The sequence below is a fragment of the Scardinius erythrophthalmus genome (genome assembly GCF_964197995.2).
Source record: "Scardinius erythrophthalmus genome assembly, chromosome: 16".
NCBI classification, from domain to species: Eukaryota; Metazoa; Chordata; class Actinopteri; order Cypriniformes; family Leuciscidae; genus Scardinius; species Scardinius erythrophthalmus.
This window is the reverse complement of record NC_138236.1, coordinates 39,394,110-39,418,717: the sequence shown is the minus strand read 5'-3', so window position 1 is coordinate 39,418,717 and position 24,608 is coordinate 39,394,110. Positions and strand designations below refer to the sequence as shown.

Here is a 24,608-nt window from a genome sequence, read left to right as displayed (position 1 = left end):
TCGGCCTGTAATTGACTAATTCTGAAGGATCAAGTTGCGTTTTTTTAACAAGCGGTTTAATCAAAGCCAGCTTAAAGTTTTTTGGTACGTATCCTAGAGACAAAGACGAATTAATGATATTAAGAAGAGGATCTATGACCTCTGGAAGTATTTCTTTCAGTAGCTTAGTCGGTATAGGGTCTAACATACATGTTGTAGATTTAGATGATTTAATGAGTTTAGTAAATTCTTCCTCTCCTATAGCAACGAATGAATCAAATTTTTCCTCAGGGAGACTACAATGCACTGCCTGATGTGATACTGTAGTAGACGGTTGCATAGTTATAATTTTGTCCCTGATATTATCAATCTTATAAGTGAAGAAGTTCATAAAGTCATTACTGCTGTGTTGCTTGGAAACTTCGGTGCTTGAAGCTTTATTTTTCGTTAGTTTAGCCACCGTTTCAAATAAATACCTAGGATTATGTTTATTTTCTTCTAATAGGGTTGAAAAATAAGCAGATCTAGCAGCTTTTAAAGCCTCTCTGTAAGTAATTGAGCTCTCTTTCCATGAAATGCGAAATACCTCTAGTTTTGTTTTCTTCCAGTTGCGCTCCATTTTTCTGGCTGCTCTCTTAAGGGCCCGAGTGTGCTCGTTGTACCACGGCGTTGGACTATTTTCTTTAATCTTCTTTAAGCGCAACGGAGCAACTGTGTCTAAAGTGCTGGAAAAGAGAGAGTTAAACGTTTCTGTTGTAATATCTAGTTCTTCTAAGCTATCTGAGATGCTGAGATGATGAAACTGATTAGGAAGATTATTAATAAAGCAATCTTTAGTAGCAGAAGTGATAGGTCTCACATATTTGAAACACGGAGTCGGCTTTGCAGCCTTGGCTAAATGCAAATTACACGAGACTAGATAATGATCTGAGACGAGATAATGATCTGAGATGTCATCGCTCTGCTGCAGAATTTCAACGGCATCCACATCTATTCCGTGTGATAATATTAGATCTAGAGTATGATTACGACGATGAGTAGGTCCTGACACGTGTTGTCTAACTCCAATTGAATTTACAATGTCTTTAAATGCCAATCCCAATGCATCTTTTTCATTATCGATGTGTATATTAAAATCACCAACAATTAGTACTTTATCTGCAGTCAATATTAATTCTGATAGAAAGTCCGCAAATTCTTTGATAAAGTCTGTATGGTGCCCTGGTGGCCTGTATACAGTAGCCAGCACAAATCTCAAATGTGATTTATCGTTTACACTATATATTTTTACATTAAGCACCAATGCTTCAAAAGAATTATATTTAAAACTTGATTTCTTAGTGGTTTTGAAACTATTACTATAGATTACAGCAACACCACCCCCTTTGCGTTTCAGACGAGGCTCATGTTTATAACAGTAATCTTGCGGGGTTGATTCATTTAAAGTAATGTAATCGTTTGGTTTTAGCCAGGTTTCTGTCAAACACAGCACATCTAGGTTATTATCTGAAATCATATCATTAACAATGAGTGCTTTTGAAGTAAGCGATCGAATATTCAGCAACCCAAGCTTTAGCATTTGCTCATCTGTATTATAGCTGTTTTTTATTTGTTGAACATCAATTAAATTTTTAACCTTAGTTGGGTTTAAACGTTTTTTGGATTTCCAAATTCGGGGAACAGACACAGTCTCTATATGATGATATCTAGGTGAAAGAGGCTCTATGTGATGGGATTTATCAATGTGAGAAGGAGACTGTGATGCAGACAAATTCCTAAAAAACAACAAAATAAAACTGTTAGCATACATTATCCAAAGTAAACTGATGAGCAATTAATGGTTATGGACGCACAATGTATATATCTGTTTATGGGCCATAGGACAGAGAAATATCTATTGATGGGCCGTAGACCGCATCACCGCGAGTATCTGTTGATGGGTCATATAGACCACACGCATTTAGTGATGCACGCAATGAACGGATCGTTCGCGAACGACACATCGCTACATTTCAAACATTTACACCTGTATTCACAAACATCTGTACATAAGGCAGTATTGGAGCATAAGCAGTGTCATAGGCTAACCAAAACCTAATATTTATATAAAAATATAATGTATTTAGACAGTATCACATATTTTACCGTAGGCTGAAATATATTTGCACTAAATCACATTATATAACCTAAGCAGATATTTGCAAACAAGCTACATTACGCTTAAGGCAGTATTTTAGCATGATAATCAGTGTCATAAGCTAATCAAAACTGAGTGAAATATATTTAATATACAAATATGTTTAGAGAGTAATATCACATTAAAAAAAGTTTACACTTGAGCATATACACGAATGTTAGGGATATTGTAAGGCAATCGTTCCTGTAAGATGTCAAAAGCTAGCCAAAACTAGGCAAAATATAGTCTGAAAATTCATGAGTTCTATATTATCAGAAAAGGAATTGTATCCTCGGCGGGATCAATTCGCTCTTGAAAATTCTGCCGTTCGTCGTCCGAGTTGCAATCTTCCTCTGAGGAAAAGGTGAATACTTCCTCGCTGTCCAGAATCATCCGAAGGGCGTCTTTACCGGAGTAGCGTGCCATCCTTAAAGGGATAGTTCACTTTGAAATTTAAATTTGGTATGTTTTAGCTTACCTCAAGGGCATCCAAGATGTAGGTGTCTTTTTCTCCACAGTAGTTTCAATTTTGATATTTTTAGGTCAAACCGTTCTTGTCTGTCAGTCATATCATGCAGGTCTGTGGTCACTGTCTCAAAGAGCATGCACAAAGTCCAAATTAAAACAATTCCCCATCGTCCAAATCAAACAATTCCCCATCGTAAGTACGTTTTCTCACACAAACCGCTCGTTTCGTGTCTTAGGCCATCAATGTGTACTTACGATAGGGGATTGTTTAATTTGGACGATGGGGAATTGTTTTAATTTGGACTTTGTGCATGCTCTTTGAGACAGTGACCACAGACCTGCATGATATGACTGACAGACAAGAACGGTTTGACCTAAAAATATCAAAATTGAAACTACTGTGGGAAAAAAAGACACCTACATCTTGGATGCCCTTGAGGTAAGCTAAAACATACCAAAATTTAATTTCAAAGTGAACTATCCCTTTAAAACGCGATGAACTATCAGTGAATCTGATGAAGAAACTTTGTGTTTTTATGGCATTGATAGGGGGGCGTATGCGATGCAAATAGATCACCTATAACTATTTACCATGTGAATAGCCTCGGGGGTGTGGCGGCCTCAGCTAATTAATGATAATGAAGGGAGAAAGAAAAAACGGTACCTCTCCTTACTTTCAAACAGATTACATAAGCTGAGAATATTTGTTTTTAATATATATTACTTCATTTAAAAGAAGAGAATTCAAGCTTCATAAATACATATCTCACTTGTCTGTGGGAGAAGTATTTGCTGAGTTACAGTTCATTTTCAGAAGCATTTTTAGAATGGACTTCACTGACAGAGAGAAGGCAGAACTCGCATGTTTATTTTTCTTTATTTGGCGAAAAGCACAACACTATTTTTTTTGTATACTCACAATAAAAACAAAGACACTTAACAGGATCGAATGATGTATAACCCTTATATGTAAGATCAAAATCAACAGAGTATTTTGAGTCTCTTTTGCACTCTTTTGAGTCTCGCCGGCACGATAGCCGACCCCAGGGGGTTAAGAACATATGAGAGATTATTTACAGTCTGCCGGTCATTATGTTGATGTGTGTTTTTGTAGATGGTCTGACTGTGTGTGTCTGTAGGTTGTCTGGCTGTATGGTGACAGAGGAAGGCTGTGGTTATGTGTCTTCAGTTCTGAGATCAAACCAATCACACCTGAGAGAGCTGGATCTGAGTAACAATGACCTGCAGGATTCAGGAGTGAAGATTATTTCTGAAGGACTGAAAAGCCCAAACTGTCAGCTGCAGATACTGAGGTATTTAAGAACATATGAGAGATTATTTACAGCCTGCCAGTTATAAAGTCAATGTGTGTTTGTAGATGGTTTGACTGTGTGTGTCTGTAGGTTGTCTGGCTGTATGGTGACAGAGGAAGGCTGTGGTTATGTGTCTTCAGCTCTGAGTTCAAACCCGTCACACCTGAGAGAGCTGGATCTGAGCTACAATCACCCAGGAGAATCAGAAGTCACGCTGCTCTCTGACAAATTGAAGGATCCAACCTGCTCACTGCAGATACTCAAGTATGTGGGACAATAAGAGGCCCGGTTTACACCTGGTATTAAGATCTGCCTCAGGTGATCTGACCACAAGTCGGTTACTCTCATTTGGATGAAGAGCAATTCCAGTGTTATGGACGTGACATTAACAGTCAAAACTTGAAATATAAATTCTCATAGAATGTATTCATTACCAATATATTGAATAGGGCTGTCAAGCGGTTAAAATTTTTAATCTAATTAATTACATGATGTGGCGATTACAGGGCTTGACAATAAGGACTGCCTGATGGCCCGGGGCCAGTGTGAACAATGCTCGGGACAGTTGAGGGAACCGCCACTTGCCCGATCGGGCCAGTGCTGTAGGGGTGTGTGATATTTATTGTCTATGATATCGTAATTGTTGATTTAACGATCTGACATCTTTCTATTAAAGGGACACTCCACCCATTTGCATTAAGCTTTGCAATGTTAGAAACCCAATCATACTATTGAATGGTCGTGCAACATTTTCTCATTTTCCCCCGAGACGAGATAAATCTGTATTTACCTCTTTACACTTCCTCCTACAATGACGCAAAAATCGTCATTTTGCGTCATTGTAGAAGGAAGTGTAAGAGGGGGGGATTTCTGTTGAGACTACAAGCACTAGTTCCCACCCTTTCAAACCCGCCCATAGGGGGTTGGAGCTAATGCGCTAACAGACCTATCACAGACCAGTGCGAGTACGTTTGATATCACCGGCAGAAACTTGCAGAAAACATGGACGAAGAAAGCCGAGTAGTAGGGGTTCATTCATTGTTTACATGCTCACCTTTTGTTTCAATCTAACTGAATTCATTCCGATTGGTGAATCTGAATGTAGTGTTTACATGAACGCTAAACAAGTGATCGGTTGATGTGCGTTTTAACATTGCTAAGAAAATATCTCGCAGGTCTCGCTCATCAGTAATCACAGTAATACAGGGAGCAGGACGAGGCTAGCGCCGCGGGAGAAAGACACGAGGCCGGTGGCGTGATCGGTTGATGTGCGTTTTACCATTGCTAAGAAAATACCCGCTCCTCCGTGAGAGATACGAGACAAGTGCCTCACAGGTGTCGGTCGTCAGTAATCACGCCACCGGCCTCGCGCCGTTCTCCCGCGGCCCTCAGCCTCGTCCTGCTCGCCACAGTAAACATGATGAATGGCGACTGTAGAATGCAAAAGCCGAATCCCAGACATTTTGGCGATCTCAAAATCACGGGCAAACTCGTCACGGAGACTCACTCGTAGCCTAGCCTTGCTTTGTTGTTTTCAACTGCGCTGTCTTACCGGTAGGCGTGGCTTAGGAGTGGCCTCGTAGGGCAGCGAAGCAAGTGCATTCTGGGAGTTGTTGTCTTTCATCCACATAAGCCAAAAATACATTTTCTGGCTTTTCTCAGTCTAGAAAGCTCCAACTTCAAAATTAATTTCACATTTCTTCTACATAGTTTATGAGCATTGAGAATAGCTGGATGGCTGAAACGTCTGCTCTTGCTCTATTAAAATAACTGATTCTTTTTGCTAAAGACTTTGTCTAGTTTTTCAGAGTGCGAACCATCTACAGTCTCTTCTACATTTTATTGGTTTTCACGCACCTGGACTTACAACTAGCCTTCATCTGAGCGCAACAATATTTCCTTGTCTTCTGACATTTCTTCTACATAAATGACCTATTTTAAATACACATTCATCTTTCCAGCGGTGGAATGTTCCTTTAAAATGCATTTAGAATGCCCCCAGATTCAAGATAAGGGGCAAAAAAATGCACATGTATGTCTTATATATTTATATAATTTAATATACTTAACCAATATTACACGAAGAGTGCCGTTTTTCTCCAAATATCAGCATGATTACAAATGTGACATTGATTTTATACAACATACAGTTTAATAAACAAGTTAATATTAAAGCCACAGTATAGAATTTTTCTCCACTAGGGGTCGCTAACCTCTTTACAATAACAAAGGCGTAGTTTGATGACGCAACATTTGCTAAGAATTATGGATGTTGTCGTCAACGTCAAGCCGACCGATCTAATAATGTTTATGGATGACTGAATACATCAATGCTTTTATCATGACTGTGATATGAAGCAGTTCGGGATTGTTAAGTGACAGCTATCAGCTCCACACGCGACTCCCGCGGATATAAAAGGAATATGTACATTTCATTCTACCGAACTACATGCAATGCAAGTGCAGAATTACTACTCACAGGTCAGTTTATTAGACAAATTAAACTTGTGAGGTAACGCAGCGCTGTTTCACTTGGTCTAACATTACACTAGCACACTAAACTGCATTTGAATGTGTTGAAATGTATGTGTTAGTTTGTCTGTATGAGACTAGCAGTAAGCTAGATCAACATTAGAATAACATACAGATCATATTCTAACATTTTATCATTGTTGAACTATATAAAATTGATTAGTTTTATGTAAATGTGCTCACCTGTTTAATAAAGTACATGTAGAAGCGGTCGAAGTCTCAGACGTGGAGCTCTCGTTTATATACTGTCTATGGGAGCTCTCGGCATCTCGAAAACACCGCGCTGATATTGATTTTCGTTTTAGTTATCCTTTTTTACCCAAAGTCTGCTTGCCATGGTCCATAATGTTTGAACGAAACAACAACAGCGTGCAGATAGACATTGCGAACTCCACAGTTGTCTGCGTCTGTCGATTTGGTCAATCAGAGGGCTCTGCTGATAGCTCTGGTTACCATGGCAGTACGAGCGGAAACCATAGGCGGAAACCAGGGACAACGCGGATATGACGCCATTGACTGCGACATAACGGAAATAAAGACATGGTCCGTGTCTTCGAATTAAAATATTAATTTCTCTGGATTTAGAAGTTAATTGGAACTGTCGGGATAATGTAAATACACAACTTTAAAAAATATATAACATAGATATAGTGATTTTTTATATTTTTAAAGCAAAAAAAATGCATATTGTGCCTTTAAGTGACTTCCATTTTAGACATCAAATCGCCTGTTTCGTTCTATTCCGCTAACGAAAATAGTTCCAAACAAAGTCCACAGTATTTTTTTGCATCTCTGAGCAACACACAATGGTGTATCTTTACTGAATGAATCAGCTTTTCGAAACTAATCAGCTTAATCAATGTATCAATGACTTACTCATTAAGACAGTAAAATGCTTCCTTAACGAATGAATCAGCCATTTGAATGAATCGGTTGAATCAATCAACATTTAATTTCACATTTAAAGTATCTTTTCATTTTTTAATTAATTTCAAATAACAGTAGCCCTATTTAACGTTTCAAAACATTATTTATGCATCTTTAATTGCTCTTCACTGATTAACTTTAATAAAAGTTGATCTATAGTTATACATTAGATTACAATTTCTCTACCTGAAAATCTCCTGTTTAGACCTACATGAAAAACCTGAAAAGCACTGTTTATTTAATTTATATGTTTGTTCTGTTGTATTTATTTGTGCTATTGTTCGTAAATTGACTATTTGTTTCCATTTTATAACTTACTGTTTAAATGAGTTAAAGGTCCCCTATTATGCAAAATACACTTTTGCATGCTGTTTGGACATAAATGTGTGTTGGCAGTGTGTGTACACAACCACCCAAAAGTGATAAAAATCCACTCACTCCTTTTTTATTAATCCCCATAAATCATCAGCAGTGTCTCCCAACGACCTGTTTTCAGAATGCGGCTTTAGTGACGTCACTACAGCACAGGCCCCGCCCACGAGTGTTGACAGACACTGCAGTTCTAACATAGACCCGCCCTGATCGAGTTCACAGCTGCTGCACTGACGAGAATGTCTCCCAAGCGTTGTAGGTGTTGTGTGGCTGGATGTATTAATTCACATAGCTCTCTCTATTTACTCCCAAAATCTGAGGCAGCCGCTGAAGACGAGGTGGAATTATTTTGTTTTTAAAGAAAATGCTCCCTCAACTCTACCGAAATTTCACAATAAACTCTACCGCAGACTTGTAGGCTATTAATAATGGATACATACAAGCAGATGACAAATACGTTATAACCGTAATTAAACTACTAAACTATACCTGTTCCATCTCTATACAGCACTCTATACTTTGTCAACTCTGTAGGCATTATTGTCCAACTCCGGGTCCGGGTCGAAATGAACACCGTTACTGAGAGTTTCTGATATTATCATCATTCCGTGAGATGAAATTGTCCTGTGCCGTCCAGCAGCAGCTTATTTGCATTTAAAGGGCACACACTAAAACAGCACGTTTTTCTGAGCCCCCAAAAAATGACAATTTAAACATACTGTAAAAAATGATCTGTTGGGTATTTTGAGCTAAAACTTCACATACACACTCTGGGGACATCAGAGACTTATTTTACATCTTGTGAAAAGAGGCATAATAGGGGACCTTTAATCTAGTAGCTTTTGGTGTCACAACCTTATTTATTATGGTTACATGGATCAAAAATAACGAGAACAATACAAGCATAGGTGTCATTTACACTGGGGATGCTGGGGACATGTCCCCACCACTTTTTGAAATGGCTGATTTTGTCCCCACCACTTTTTGAAAGCATTTGGTTAAAATGTTCTGAAAAATCAAGTGAACCAAGAAATGTTAAAGGTTTATTTGCACAAAATAAAACATGCAATGCAGTTTAGATACAGAAAGAAACAATGTACATTGTCCAAAAAAAGTAACTTAAACAAAATAAACTATTACTGATTCTAAAATGACCCAAAAACATGCATGCGCCGATCAGTAACTTGAACAAATTCTTGCCCCAGTTTCTTCTTGTCCAAGTTATACATTCTCTCTCTGTGAACATGACAAACAGCCACACTGTTGAGTCGGGTTTGTGACATTGAAGAGCGCAGCCAGGTCTTCAGGCGTCTCAAGGCACTGAAGCTTCTCTCTGCTTCAGCAGATGAGGCAGGAACAACGAGCAACAAACGCAGAAGTGCCTCAACTTGACTGAAGAGACCACGGACCTCGGGAACCATGTTCCTCATGATTTCTGTCACTTCTGAGCAGGTTTTGTACGTGTAATTGGCAGTGAACTTGGCCAGCTGCACCTTTAGGGACTGGAACTGCAGCTCTGGATACAGGTCAACCACATCATCAACTTGATCAGAGAGTAGGACTTTCTTCAGCTTCCTGTTCAAACCGCTTTGTCAGCTGTGTTGTTACAATGTCAAGGACTTGGAAGAACTGTACACGGTAGTACTCCTGATCTGTGGATGGAACGTAGGGCTCAGCTGGGCCAGCATGTCTCCTCTGTGGCTTTCGTAAATGTGGCATCTTTATTGGTTCGATGTCCAAAGATGTAACCAGATCAGTTGCACTGGTGTAGACTGTGATGAATGCTTCTTCGGTTCGTTGGCTCTGAAAGTGTTTTTTGAGAGTGTTTTCCCTCTCCCCTGCAGTAAAGTGTTCAGGCCCTCTAACCCCATCATCACCTCTTTTGCCAGAAACAGGCCAAGGACTGTGGTGCCCTTTTGGAACCGCTCATGAAGGCCATTAGCTCTAGAAGCTGTGTCGGATGTGTTGGACGAAGCCATCTCTTCCAATGCAGCCAAGACTGCCTCATATTGACCAAGGATGGCGTCAATGGCTGGGGTGCGCACTGTCCATCGTGTTGGGCACAAAGGTTTGAGTGTGATGTAGGAACCACTTGTGGACTTTGCAACAGACTTGAAAATGGTCTTAAATTTGCCTGATTGTCCAAACAAGCACCCCAACTCATGGGTCCACTGCAATGCATCCCTCACAATCGGTGTGGTTGAGCAAGCTGCTTGCGTGACCAGGTTGACGCAGTGAGGCCCACAGTGAACATAAATAGCAAGTGGCTATTCTTTTCTGATGTGAGCCTGTACTCCCGAAAGATGACCTGACATATTGGCTGCTCCATCATAGGTCTGGCCACGCAGTCCTGAAAGGGTTCAGACGGAGTAGCACATCAGAGACAATGTTAGAAATTTGCTCACCTGTGGTGGAAGAAGTTTCGTAGAGGCCAATGAATTCCTCTCGTGGTTCCAAGTCGGAATCAACGTAGCGGAGACAGATGGACTCCTGCTCTGTGCCACTTACGTCCTGTGTTCCATCAATTATTACTGAATATTGGACCACTGGTAAAGCCAGGATTGTTGCAATGTTGCGAATGATGGTATTGCTCATTAAACTTAGCATTTAATTTTGAACGACAGGGCTGGTGTAGCTGTGGTTCCGTTTTAACCAGTGTCCAAGGGCAGGATCATCCTCTGCCTTAAGAAGGAGAAGGTAGTGGAAGTTCCCCTCTTCATTTCCATGCCCTCTTAAAGCTAGGCCTTGTTGGGCCAAGTACTTAACAGAGCTTAATATTTTTAGTAAGTTTGACCTGGCCTCCTCTTGTGCAGTTGCCAAAACACTGGATAGTTGGGCATTAATTGATTTTGGCTCATAAATGTGCATAGTCACTGCAATGTTGTGTGTTTTGCTGCTTGAGTGTCGCTCTAAACCCTCCACAGCCCGTTTCCAGTTCCTAAAGCCTGTCAAAATAAATGTTGGTTCTGTATTTTTGGCTAGTGAAGATGTTTGCTTTGAAAAGGCCTTGGTGCAATAAAAGCACAAAACTCCTTTCAGTTTAGGACAGTAGTGTAACCAAGGGAAATCATTGAACCAGCTCTTCTGAAATCGAAGCGTCTTGTTGGCCAACTTCTGCACCTCAATAAACTTGGGATGAGGGTGATGTGGCTCAGTCAAAGGGTAATTTTGCTCTGCCTCAGATTCTACTTGTTCCTCATCTACAGTGCCTTCATGCTCGGATTCCTCATCCTCATTGTTCGGATTTGGCCCTTTCTCCCTGACATCAGCCCTAGCACCAACCACTGCCTGCTGCAGATTCTATTGAAATAAATGTAATTGTACAATAAATATGAATGTCTTGTACTTTTAATGTGTAAGATGCACTTTGTAAACATGTTATGACACAGTTGAAATAACTTTTTCTGAAGTAGCCTATTTAAATCTCACCTCTAAACTCTCTGGCTCTTTCTCCTGCTCTCCATCAGCACTTACAGTGTAAACCGTCTGCTGCTGAAGCTGGTGTGAGATTATGACATATTAACCCACAACCAAATAAGACACCATAAACTAAGCAACCGTCTACAATGTCTGCAACATCTTAATTTTTTTTTTTTTAATTGTCAAATACTTTTAAAGTGTAAGATCCACTTTTTAAATTGATAAAATAAAATCTTAATATACATTACTTTTTCTAAAGTATGTTAATCTCACCTCTAAACTCTCTGGCTTTTTCTCCTGCTCTCCATCAGCTCCTGGAGTTGCAACTGGCTGCTGCTGATTCTAATGCAAAACTATGAAAAAATGTTAACCCGAGACCTAATCCTTACAGTAGGCTACACTATCAACTACAGCTCACAACATGTTGAATTTTGCCGTTCCTTTAATACTACCTCACCTTAAAATAAGATATAAACTGAGCATGCATTTCTATCAGGTAAAATGCTGTAAATACATGACATCCGATCAAATTACCTCATCTTTAAAGCTTATGTTCACCAAGGCTTTTTATTTAATTTTTTTTAAAGAAATGAATAATTTTATTCAGCAAGGGCACATTAAATTGATCAAAAGTGACATGCAAGTAATTTATAATGTTACAAAAGATTAATATTTTCAAATAAGTGCTAGATAATAGCATATTATCCAATTTCTCCGATTTTTGGCTTTGTGTGTGTGTGTGTGTGTGTGTGTGTGTGTGTGTGTGTGTGTGTGTGTGTGTGTGTGTGTGTGTGTGTGACCGACCTGACATGACAGACCTATTAAGCTATTTTAAGTGTTTTTGTTTCATGTTGTGAAACTTTAAGTTTTTAAGAAGTCACTCAATTTAAATTAACATTTGTAGGATCACTAACTTCTAAATTGTCAGCAAACTAAGCTTGTTTTAAAGGGTAACAGTGCTTTATTTATTTGGCCTATACTGTGTGCACACACATGCACACTAGCTAGGTTGGGTTGGCATCATGCATCCCTGAGAAATATTTTGATTTCTCTGATCTACATATGTGCATTTCAAGATGCTTGAAGGCCAAAAAAAAAATGGATAAGAGATGGCTTTAAAACCATGCCAGTTGGCAGTAGATTATTTGTCAATACCTGCTCTCTCCTCATCTCTATCACTCTTTATTTTCCTCTGTCTGCTTATTTTGTTGTTTCTTCTCCTAAAGCTAAGCTTTGACTTATTTTTAACTTTGACCACTTATTTCACCGAAGGTATGAACGCTAGGTAATAATTTTTTAAGAATTCATTGAGAACATGTACACATTCATTATTAATCTTATGCCTAGTATGATGAACACGGTTTTGTTAATGTTTCTTGTCCGCTCACATTGAGTTAATTACTACATTATATGAATCACGAAAATTATATAGGCCTATTTTCAATTCAAAATTCAAACTACCCAAACCCCCCCTGTCCATGGGCACGATATGTTAGAAGATAACATTATGTTGTAAGTCAAATCCGGCCATAGTTGTTAATGCTATTATTTTAATGTTTCTGCAGTTGTTGCATTTATTAAAAACTAAACAGATTTTGTAATCCCTGTAATGTATAAAATGTATCTGCAAGTTTTGCGAGGGTCGTTTAGGATTTTATATTTTAAAATAGGGGACACCTGGAAAAAAGGTTGGGAAACACTGCTTTAATCAATTCTGCTACTGTTACCTGGATGGGTAATCCAGGTGACTATATTTATTATGTAATTATTTGTCCCATTTTTATCTAAATATTTTTTTACATGTCATGAATTGTATATGACAGGATTATTTATTATGTCTTATATATGATTAAAGGTCCTGTTCTTTGTGATCCCATTTTTCAAACTTTAGTTAGTGTGTAATGTTGCTGTTAGAGCATAAATAATACATGTAAAATTATAAAGCTCAAAGTTCAATGCCAAACGAGATATTTTATTTAACAGAAGTCCCCTTTCAAAGCCTACATCGAACGGTCGGTTTGGACTACATCCCTCTACTTCCTGCTTTAATGACGTCACTAGAACAGTTTTTTGACTAACCTCCACCCACAAGAATACACAAAAAAAGGGGGCGTGGTCTTGTTGCGCTCCCACGGAGAAGAGGAAGAGTTGCATTTGTAGAGTGCTCACGTGTAACTAAGGTAGGAATAAACAATGCACTTATTTAAAAAATTCAACAACACCATCGTTAATTCGACAGACGGACGGACGGACGGACAAAACCATATAGGCCTACCACAAGCTTTTATAACAGTTTGTAACATTTAACATTACAATTTTACCAATTCAAGGTAACAGCCAAACGTAAAAGTATGACAACTACTAAATAAACAGCTTACCATTGTGAAACATCCTGCAAAAGTCGTGCATGAACAGGTTCTAATCGATCCTCTTTATCTATGTTCTCTGGATCTGATTCCGGCTCAAATTGAAAAGGTAATATTAAAGACATGTTTACAATAACACTGAGCGCATGCATCTCCACGTTATGGTAAGAGGCGTGACCTTTCCGGGCAATGTGTGCTAAGCTGCTGTTGAATCACAACACAGGAACCGCTGGCACAATCAGAACTCGTTACGTATTTCTGAAGGAGGGACTTAATAGAACAAGGAAGTCATCAGCCCGTTTTTAGGACAGTGAAAACAGCGATATACAGATAAGTAAATTGTGTGAAAAATACTGTGTTTTTTTACACGCGAAACATGAACACATGTTATATTGCACACTGTAAACACAATCAAAGCTTCAAAAACACAGGAAAAACGGGACCTTTAAGACTATAAATTCACAATAACAATAAATAGCTATAATCTATTAATTAATCTAACTAATGTCTAAAAGTATTAGATCTGAAACAACTAATCGATTTAATCGATTAAAATCGATTATTAAAATAGTTGTCAACTAATTTAGTCATCAATTAGTTGCTAAATAACTTTTATTTGCCGTAAGCGGCTCATTTCGTGCATATTTTAAATCTGCGGTGACCAAAGTGTGGCAGTAAAGAGCCTACCGAGGTTTTACTCAGCCATTATAGCAGGAGAAGTAGCGAATAGCCAATAGCTGGCCTCGTTTTATGTCACGTGCTTCCCGCACAGCGTCTCTGCAGCATTCAGCGAGATGGCGGAGGCAGGCGGCAGTGGAGTAAGCTCGAGAAAGAAAAAGAAAAAAGCGGACCAAAATTTCGTTATTTCAAATGTAGGCGGGTCGTGCGTAGCAAGCACGCTCATAAGAGACGCCGGCGCGACCACAACATGGCAAAATGGCAAACATAATGCAAGCAGAACGAAACTGAGCTACTCGTTATTGTGTGGTTGACAGACCGTTTATCAGTTTGGACCAAAGCAGCGCGAGCCGATCTTGATCAAGCGACACTGTTACTACACAGTGCTAATAAGAGATCCGGTAAAGAAAGCATTTGAATTCGCCACAGAAGTAATAACATTGCTGCGAGATCTAGTGAGAAACATTCACATTTCTCCGTTATTAACGGATCAAACAGCGCTGACGTGGAAACCAGGAAGAAACATTGTGGCATGAATGAACTATCCAGTTTCCACAGATCAGCAACATTCACCATGGATTTACTGTAGTAACACTAATGCAACCATGAAAGTTTGGCAGGAATAGTAGGCATAATGCCTTCAAGTAACATTACGTCGGTTTTATTTTGACATTATGAATAACATTGCTGCCCTCAAATGTTAATCTGAACTAAAATAAACCTTTGTTTATAACTACTGCAATATTACATTTCATTTTTTCCAAGTAGCCGTTTTGTTTTATATGCTCCTAAGAAGAGTCAATTATAGCTCCAGAATAGCTCAAGTAAAGTAAATTTCTCTGGCATTTCTTTCTTTTTCCTGTATTGAAAAAGTACCGAACCGTACCGTGACACAAGTGTATCGTATCGAACCGAACCGTGAATTTTGTGAACCATTACACCCCTACTAACACATAATAAAACACAACTCCAGGTATGTTTTTGATGAGGATATGACAATGCAAAATGGTTAAAATCTCTAAAAAGTATGTTGAATGATAAAGACCCTTTGTTAATAATTTACTAGGGGAAAAAATGGGCAAAACTAAATATAAGTACATAAACCAATTAATCGATTAATCGTAAAAATAATCGACCAATTAATCGATTATCAAAATAATCGTTAGTTGCAGCCCTAAAAAGTATAATAATTATCTGTTTGCCAAGCTCTGATAATGTGTGAAATATTATACTAATATGTTATCCAAATACTATAAAAAAAACAATAGGCCTTTACCTTTAGAAGCATAGATGTGCTTTAAATCAGACAGTCTGAGCAAATGAAGTGCAAAGTGTGCAGTTCATCATTAGTTACTTGAAAGACCCATTGATTCCCTTTCCCCCATTCAGCCCTAAATCTGGAGAGACTCTTGCTTTCAAAGGGAGGATGGCAACCCTAGTCACAGAACAGATTATGTGTGTGTTTCTTTCTTGTCTTTCCTTTAGAAAATTAATATGAATCATATTTGTGTTTTATAGTGTGGATCGTTGTGGAGAGTTCAGAATTACAGCAGGATTACACAAATGTAGGTTTACACATACAATCATTTAGTGATTTGTTGTTGATTTGTCTCACTTAGTGAAATGTTTCTCTCTTCTTGTGTTCAGATGCCTGTGATCTCACACTGGATCCAAACACAGCAAACACTCTTCTCATTCTGTCTGAGGAGAACAGGACAGTGATGTTTGTGGAAGAGCGTCAGTCGTATCCTGATCATCTAGAGAGATTTGATGTGTATGAACAGGTTCTGTGTGGAGAGAGTCTGACTGGACGCTGTTACTGGGAGGCTGAATGGAGTGGAAGAGTTCAAATATCAGTGACATATAAAGGAATCAGCAGGAAAGGACGGAGTGAAGACTGTGTGTTTGGATCCAATGATAAATCCTGGAGTCTGAACTGCTATGATAACAGATTCTCTGTCCGTCACAATAATAACAGGACTGATATTCCTGTCATCTGTTCATCCTCTAAGAGAGCAGGAGTGTATGTGGACGTGTCAGCCGGCACTCTGTCCTTCTACAGCGTCTCTGACACTCACACACTCACACACTTACACACACTCAACACCACATTCACTGAACCCCTCTATGCTGGATTTAGGGTTTATGAGATTAACTCCTCAGTGTCTCTGTGTGTGACATTAAACAGTGTCCTCTGAGAAACAACAGTGATACACACACAACAGGGTGAGTGAAATATACTGTGTCTTAGTGAAGGATTTTTCCAGACTGTGACTAATAGTTCCATCCTCTGTTCTTTATACATCACTAAACACTAGAGATGCACAATATTGGATTTTTGCTGAAACTCAATATGCTGATATTTTTCTACATACTCGGGCTCGGCATATACGACAGCGTGTTCCAGGTCCTGTCAATATCCAGCAACTTCGCACAGCCATTGAAGAGGAGTGGACCAACATTCCACAGGCCACAATCAACAACCTTTTTTTTAGATATATATTTTAAAAAAAAAAAATTCAGTAAAACTGCACATTTTAGAGTGTCCTTTTATTGTGGCCAGCCTAAGGCACATCTGTGCAATAATCATGCTGTCTAATCAGCATCTTGATATGCCACACCTGTGAGGTGGATGGATTATCTCGGCAAAGGAGAAGTGCTCACTAACACATATTTAGACAGATTTGTGAACAATATTTGAGAGAAATAGGCCTTTTGTGTACATAGAAAAAGTCTTAGATCTTTAAGTTCAGCCCATGTAAAATGGGGGCAACAACAAAAGTGTTGCGTTTATAATTTTGTTCAGTTTATGTACTCTTATCTGTATGACCAAAAAATGGCGGAGTATATAAAGTTCTTTTAGTTGTTATGAGACAAATAAATCCAAATGAAAGCGCCGCCGCATTTGTCCAACGCTAATTCAACATGCCAGAATAAAACCCAATTTTAGAACAATGCGTAGCGCCACTCGGCATTGTTTGCCAAAACACTTAATTATAAACTTCAATATTTCATTCAAAACAATCCCAAAACACTTTGTGACATGAAAAGCCGTGTATGCATTAACGCCACTGGAACCAGGATCGAAACGCGCTGCATGTTATCTCTCAATACAGGAGCAGAAGCCGTTAATTACCCGTTAATTAGGGAAAATTACCCGTCTTTCGAATATCTGGGTATTATGTTAAAAGGTGCTCCACACATTTTACTTAATTATTTACAGGCCTCCAACACTCTCCAGCCTTTGCTGTGGACTTTACAGAATGTTATCAACAATTACCTCAGAGTTTGACTGTTTTGCTATTGCTGGGGATTTTAATATTCACATAGATAAAGCAGAAACCAATATAGCAAAAGATAACTTAAAATCATAACTGTTTTAAATACTTTTGATCTGACTCAACATGTAAATGGACCCACACACAATTGTGGGCACACTCTAGATTTACTTATCAGTAAGGGTTTAAACATTTCATTGATTGTTATTAAGGATGTAGCACTGTCTGATCATTTCTGTATTTTCTTTGATGCTGTATATTGATCTCTCCTACTATTGAAGCTAGATCTGGGTCTGTAAGCATCTAGATCTGTGTCTGTAAGCATCTGAAGCTAGATGCTTAAATGAGAACACTAGAGGCCATATCTTTAACACCAAGCATATCTGTGGACTCTGTTGATTCTCTCCTTGAGTCCTTTAACTCAAAAGTACAGCGTGTAATAGATGGTATTGCTCCTGTGAAAGTCAGGAAGAAGAGTGGCAGACAAAAAGCACCTTGGAGAAACTCAACAGCAGTGCAAAATATGAGAAGACAATGCAGAAAAGCAGAGCACATGTGGCGAAAGACAAAACTTGTAGTCCATTATAACATCTATAAAGACAACCTCCATGCTTTCAATGTGGAACTAGGCAAAGCTATACAGACTTTCTTCTCAAATATTATAAACAGAAACATAAATGACACATGCACTCTTTGTTACTGTAGAGATTCTAACAAACCCCCCAAGCCATATTCCCAGTGAAATGCTCTCAGACAGCAGTGAGTGCAGTGAGTTTGCTTGCCTCTTCTCTGAGAAAATCAATAATATCAGAAAGGCGAGCAAACACATCCACAGAAAGTTAAAAAAATGTCTGATTTTGAAGAAATTAGTAGGGCTGGTTCGAATATTCGAAGCTTCGGAGAGAGGGTGCTGAACATATTCTTCTCTCTAATAAAGGCAGTATTCGCTATGTGTCTGTCTGTCCGTTTGCATTTTGATTATTTCGAGAACCGTTCATCCAATCGACTTCACAAGGGAGTGCAGTGTCACATTTGGTGCAATATAGATGCACACGCGAGACGCGACACGTTCAGAATTAATAAACTTTTAATAAACTACAGAACAGCGCGAGTGGGAAGCGGCGCACCTCACGCGGGCAGGGCTTATGCATGCTCCGAGAACGGACACTGCACTAGTGATATTAAACACATCTTCCCCATGAACAACACAAAGTAAATACACTCGCATGTAACACACACACACACACACACACACAGGTCTGTTAACTTAAGCAATACTTTTAATAAGGTAGTCTAATATTTTTCTGACTAACAAATTACTGACACAGTAAAGGGTAGATTTAAATAAAGAAAAACTAAATTTAAATAAAGAAAAACGAAATTTAAATAAAGAAAAAAACGAAATTTAAATAAAGAAAAAACGAAATTTAAATAAAGAAAAACGAAATTTAAATAAAGAAGAAACGAAATTTGAATAAAGAAAAAAACGAAATTTAAATAAAGAACGAAATTAAGTTAAATTAAAAACGAGATTAATTTAGATTGATAATAAGGGGTAAAAAGCTTAATACATTTTGTTTCTATTATTCTATTTTCCACAATTGCAGCTTAATCCAAAAAACAAGCTCAGGCATGCACTCTTCTGTCCATACAAACTCAGCTGTTCTGCGCTCTAGCCAGAGAATACTCCCGTTGCAGGAACACTTAGTAGGCCAACTGGCAAAAGAAGCAAATAACGAGGTTGGGTTCCTTCAACTGTCCATCCTATTAAAGAGTTTTCACATATAAATCAACAACAATTACAATTTGAACAATATTTCAAGTGTAATCTTTCTTTTTATAAAGTATGCATTTTATCATATGTATTTCTAAGTTAAGGATTCATTAGTTTGAATATTGGAACAAACACTATAATAACATCTTAGTTGATAATTCAATATACCTACTTTATTTTTGACAAAACATCCCATACTATATATTTAACATATGAGCAGAAATTGGCGAACAAAAGCTTATTTGATGTGACAGTAGTCTTTTTTACAGTAAAAAAAAACCCTTTATAATCTATACAAAACTAATAAACAAAATCTTGTCTAAACATTCACATTTCGTCTGTTTTACTCATCTCAGTATAGCAATATAGTTTGGTAAAAGCTAATCTAGTAGATGTGTTCATGTAAAAATAACATGTTTACTAATGTAAATGTAAGTGCAAGAGTGAATGAACGGCATTGAATGTGCCGGAATGTGCCGGAATGAATGTGCCGTTCATTCATCACACACAGACAAGCGATTCATATTTAAACAGTCTTTTTGTGGTTTACAGACACTGATTCATATCGTGATTAGAACAAAGAACTTAAGAATAAAGAACTTACTACAATCCTCAGCTGGATCCGTTGCTCCACGAAATGAAACTAAACCGCACTTCTGAGGTATATTTCCCAGGATTATTTTTAGAAAATGACCAATCGTTTTGCTAGATAAGACCCTATTCCTCAGCTGAGATCGTGCAGAGCCATTTGAATCACTTCAAAGCCCTTTGAAACTGCATTAATTTGAACTTCAACATTCTGGTTGCCATTGAAGTCCATTGTGTGGAGAAAAATCCTGAAATGTTTTCCTCAAAAAAATTAATTTCTTTTCCACTGAAGAAAGAAAGCAATCACGCCGGCATGATCTGCTCATTTTTGTTCTTATCAGTGCAAAAGAGACTCAAAATACTCTGTCGATTTTGATCTTACATATAAGTGTTATCATATAAGTGTTATACATCATTTGATCCAGTGTCTATTTTTTTTGTGTATACTCACAATAAAAACAAAGTGTTGTGCTTTTCGCCAGATACAGAAAAATAAACATGATGCGAGTTCTGCCTTCTCTCTGTCAGTGAAGTCCATTCTAAAAATGCGTCCAGAAATTAACTGTAACTCAGCGAATAACAGAATGTAATACATAACAGAATGTAACTCAGTACATTCTGTTATGTACCCATTGGTACATAACAGAATCGAATGATGTATAAAACTTATATGTAAGATCAAAATCAACAGAGTATTTTGAGTCTCTTTTTCACTGATAAGAAAACAAGTAATAAAAACTCGGTGAGTGTTTTAGCGCAATTTTCTCACCTCATGGGATCACAACACTAAGAGATAGTAAATCTTTTCCTGGATTTTTTTTGTGTGTTCCCGAGATTAGACCTTCCTTAACATAATGCCGAAACCCGAAGTCTCTAGGTGGTCTGGTTGAGGAGTAGATAGAAGTGCAAGATTGGTGCGCACAGACGCACAGAACAGAAATCATGAGTTAACAATCGCAATTTGTCCGGTGGAAAATTGCGCTAAAAAGCGACCTGATCACACCTGCGTGATCGCCGACCCCAGGGGGTTAAAACAGATGAAGAAATCAACAAATTGTGATATTGAGATGAGAGGGTTGTGGTCTGTTGCTCTTTGGCTTATATTTTTCAATGCAGGTTTATATTGTTTCAACAATTTTTGCCTGACCCCTGGGCGCTCCGTATATTTCTGATAATATTTGTGAAAAAACATTACACTGTTTTAATTCAGAATCCTAACCATACACTGTACTAATTAAATAAGTAAATTTTTATTAAATTAAGTAAAAATCAAAAAATAACACAAAAGGTCAATGAATCCGTACCAGAAGTGATAGTGCAATGTAGCAGCTAAAGAAAAATCCTCCACCAAATTGCCAGTAATCAGCTGGATCCTTGGAGAATCTGAAGGGGTTAAAGAAGAAATGATTCAATGAAAAGTCCTTAAAAAGCAGTATTTTTTATTTTAATTTAACCATTCCTTTAAACAATCTTAAAATTGATTTAAATTGTACAAATGTTTGCCATTATAACACATTCACACAACATGAACAGAGTAATGTCATCTTTGAGACTGTTAGTTATTACATGATTAAAAATGTGAACATACACTTAAAGCATGGCAATCCCATCAGAAATGTGTATCATAGCAAGCCATTTGGTACACTAAAATCAAACCATCATATAATTTTACCTGCAGCCGCATTTATCCTGTTATGACACGTCTGAGGGTCTTTCCCTTAATGTTTTCCACTGAATTAAAGAAAGGACTGATGAAGGTGACATGAATCCCCTTTCAGTGCGCCACTTCAGCTGAAGAAAGACAAAAGGACAAAAAGTTACTCAGACTTTCTATCAGTAAATGTCTTACTTTGAAGATGAAAATCATACTTAATACTATATATTAATCCCATTGTAGGTTTTCGAAACAGTGGGTAAAATTGACTAAAAAAAACAAACAAACAAAAAAACCACTTACTGTAGTTGGTGGATTTGTCTCTGTTGGGTGCTCTCCCCCGACAAAAATCTTATTCCAATGCCTGATCTAAAACAAAATTTAAACAAATATATTTTCATTGGCAGTTATCATTGTTTGAAGAGGTTATGTAAACATACTTCTACAAATAAATGGCACTTTTATCACTTTACTCATTCCCACGCTTTTTTTACCTCTCATGCATTTGAGTTTTAAACCAGCTGACAACGTTAAACACAACAACACACAGCAATGTCAGATAGTACTACATTGAAATACATGCTAATATCGCTAGTGCGCTACGCTAATGGTGAAGCAGTACAAAAACACACACAGAGGTAACTTATTTATGAGGTTGCAGACCGTTACCCATGTCCTTAAACGTTGACTGTTAAGGACTGAAAATTCTTTTCGGTCCCACTTTATATTAAGTGGCGTTAAGTACTATGTACTTACATCAAAAAATAGGGGGGGGGGGGGTACAACCGTTTGATTGACGCACTTACTGTCCAATGATTCTAGGTGGTCTTGGAAATGATTGGCTGGAGTTTTTCGAGTCCTGCCCGTTCCATAGATGATTAAATTGCTTAATTTTTATTTCAGTGCTTCTAACTCAGTGGCTGTAAGTGGGTTAGGAATAGGATTTTAAGTGATTTTGAAAAAATGGCCAAAAAAAGAGAATTACATACCCCACCTTTAAAATAGGCGCACACATTGTCATTGGACAGTTTCCTGAAAGACAGACAGATTAACCAATCATGCTCAAAGTAAAACGGTGAAACAACCAATAACAATAGTTTCAGTGAGTTAACATAGCGAAATGTGCACAGTGTATTAAGTTTCATTTAAAGTCTGTATTATTTAATTAATTGGTCAAATGACATGACAGTGTATGAATAAAAACCTTTTTCAACCATTTAGCATTAAACATTATATCAACGTTGTTTCAACGTTGAAACAACAACTGACATTATTTCAACCATATTTCAAAGTTGAAGGTTGGTCATGTGCTGGCTGGGTACAGATAAATAACAAGTTTGAAAAAATATTACTGACTTTAAATGCGTTTGATTGATATTTAAATTATCACAAAATTAGGCTATTTATTTAGGATTTTGTGTCACAATTACATCAGTATAGGTGCTTGATTAATCTGTCAGTCACTACTCTCAGGTGTCGTGATAATGTCAGTGACACATGCCACTATCCACTGGAACATGCCAATGAAGACCGGATGTGCCACCCAGCAAACACATTTACGTTGTGGCAACGTCTGTGGCACGTTGCATTTCTGCTGTGGCAACGTCGCTGTCTACGTGCAGGCAACATTGTAACAACGTAGAATTGTAGGACGCGACAGGGCTGTAGCAACGTTGTTGCGCGACATTCAGCAACTGAGAGACGACGTTCTGACAAAAAAAAAATTATGCTAGATAGGTCTATAGATATCCCCCATTTAGCATTTTATGTTTTGCTTTTGAGGTTAATTTTTAATTAGTCAGATGTTAGATAATTATATAGTTTTTTAAAAAAATATTGTTTATCCTTATTATTACTTAATGGGGCTATCAGTAAATTAGGTCAATTATAATCAACACCTGCAAGTGTACACTTTGAAGAGTAAAAATTACAGAAGGTTACGTTAATTCAACTTTATTAAAACTAACTGCATATATGGTAATCAAATTGCACTTCCAAAAGTCATACATTTGTGAAAAAAGAAAAAAACTAAATAAATCCATAAACAAATTGATTTTAATTATAATAAATAAAACATAAAAAGCAAAGATCAGAACATTTAATGAATAAAGTTCGGTAAACGAAATCACAGTAAGGGGAAACATCCACAAATACAGAGGAGCAAAGAAACGAATGAGACTAAATAGCAAACAAATGAAATGAAAACTAAACAGTGCAAGCGAGGCTACATTAGTCACATTACCCTCTGATGGTTTACGGGGTCTTTTCTGACCCCAAATGACTTTTGCTCAAATTAAAAAAAAATGTTCCCTTTGTCCAAATGGTATGAAAACTTCTACGGCTCTCAACACTTTCTAGATCTACAAAAAAAATAAATAAATTGGAATGATATCTGTTTTTATGTTAGCGTGACAAAATTTGTGACACTCGTGGTCTTCGGAGTCTCTGGAGACCCCGCAATCAAAATAGACAAAATTAATCATCAAAATCAGAAACAACGCAGAACACATCAACAGAAATGGCACAAATAAAGTGGCACACTTCCACCAATGCAAAAAACATCCACAATGCTAAATTATATTGCTCACAACACGCGTGTACACACACACACACACACACACACACACACACACACACACACACACACACACACACACACACACACACACATATAGAGGAATACATTTTTGAGACTATAAAAACTGCTCTATTATCATTTGTAAAATAAAATCATCCAAAATGCAGTACCACCACAAAAATAAATTGGTGACACTGAAACATTGAAAATGTGCACACACACACACACACACACACGCACACACACACACACACACACACACACACACACACACACACACACACACACACATTTGTAATGCTATAATTTGTCAAATAAAATCATCCAAAATGCAGAACCAACACAATTATAAAGTGGTGACACTGACACCGACAATGTGTACTCACACACTCTCTCTCTCTCTCACACACACACACACACACACACACACACACGCACACACACACACACACACACAGGAACATTTGTAAGGCTATAATTTGTCAAATAAAATCATCCAAAATGC

At 37.7% G+C, this 24,608-nt stretch overlaps 1 protein-coding gene across 1 annotated transcript in view; it reads left to right on the top strand.

The window, feature by feature from the left end:
* LOC308704148 (NLR family CARD domain-containing protein 3-like) overlaps positions 1 to 24,608 on the top strand; it is a 1,230,758-nt gene that overhangs the window by 42,110 nt on the left and 1,164,040 nt on the right. Inside the window, exons 4-7 of the mRNA XM_081388260.1 lie at positions 3,763 to 3,936; positions 4,027 to 4,200; positions 15,750 to 15,796; positions 15,879 to 16,629. Of these exons, the coding sequence (XP_081244386.1) occupies positions 3,763 to 3,936; positions 4,027 to 4,200; positions 15,750 to 15,796; positions 15,879 to 16,429 (946 nt within the window). The 3' untranslated portion in view covers positions 16,430 to 16,629. The remainder of the gene's footprint in view (positions 1 to 3,762; positions 3,937 to 4,026; positions 4,201 to 15,749; positions 15,797 to 15,878; positions 16,630 to 24,608) is intronic.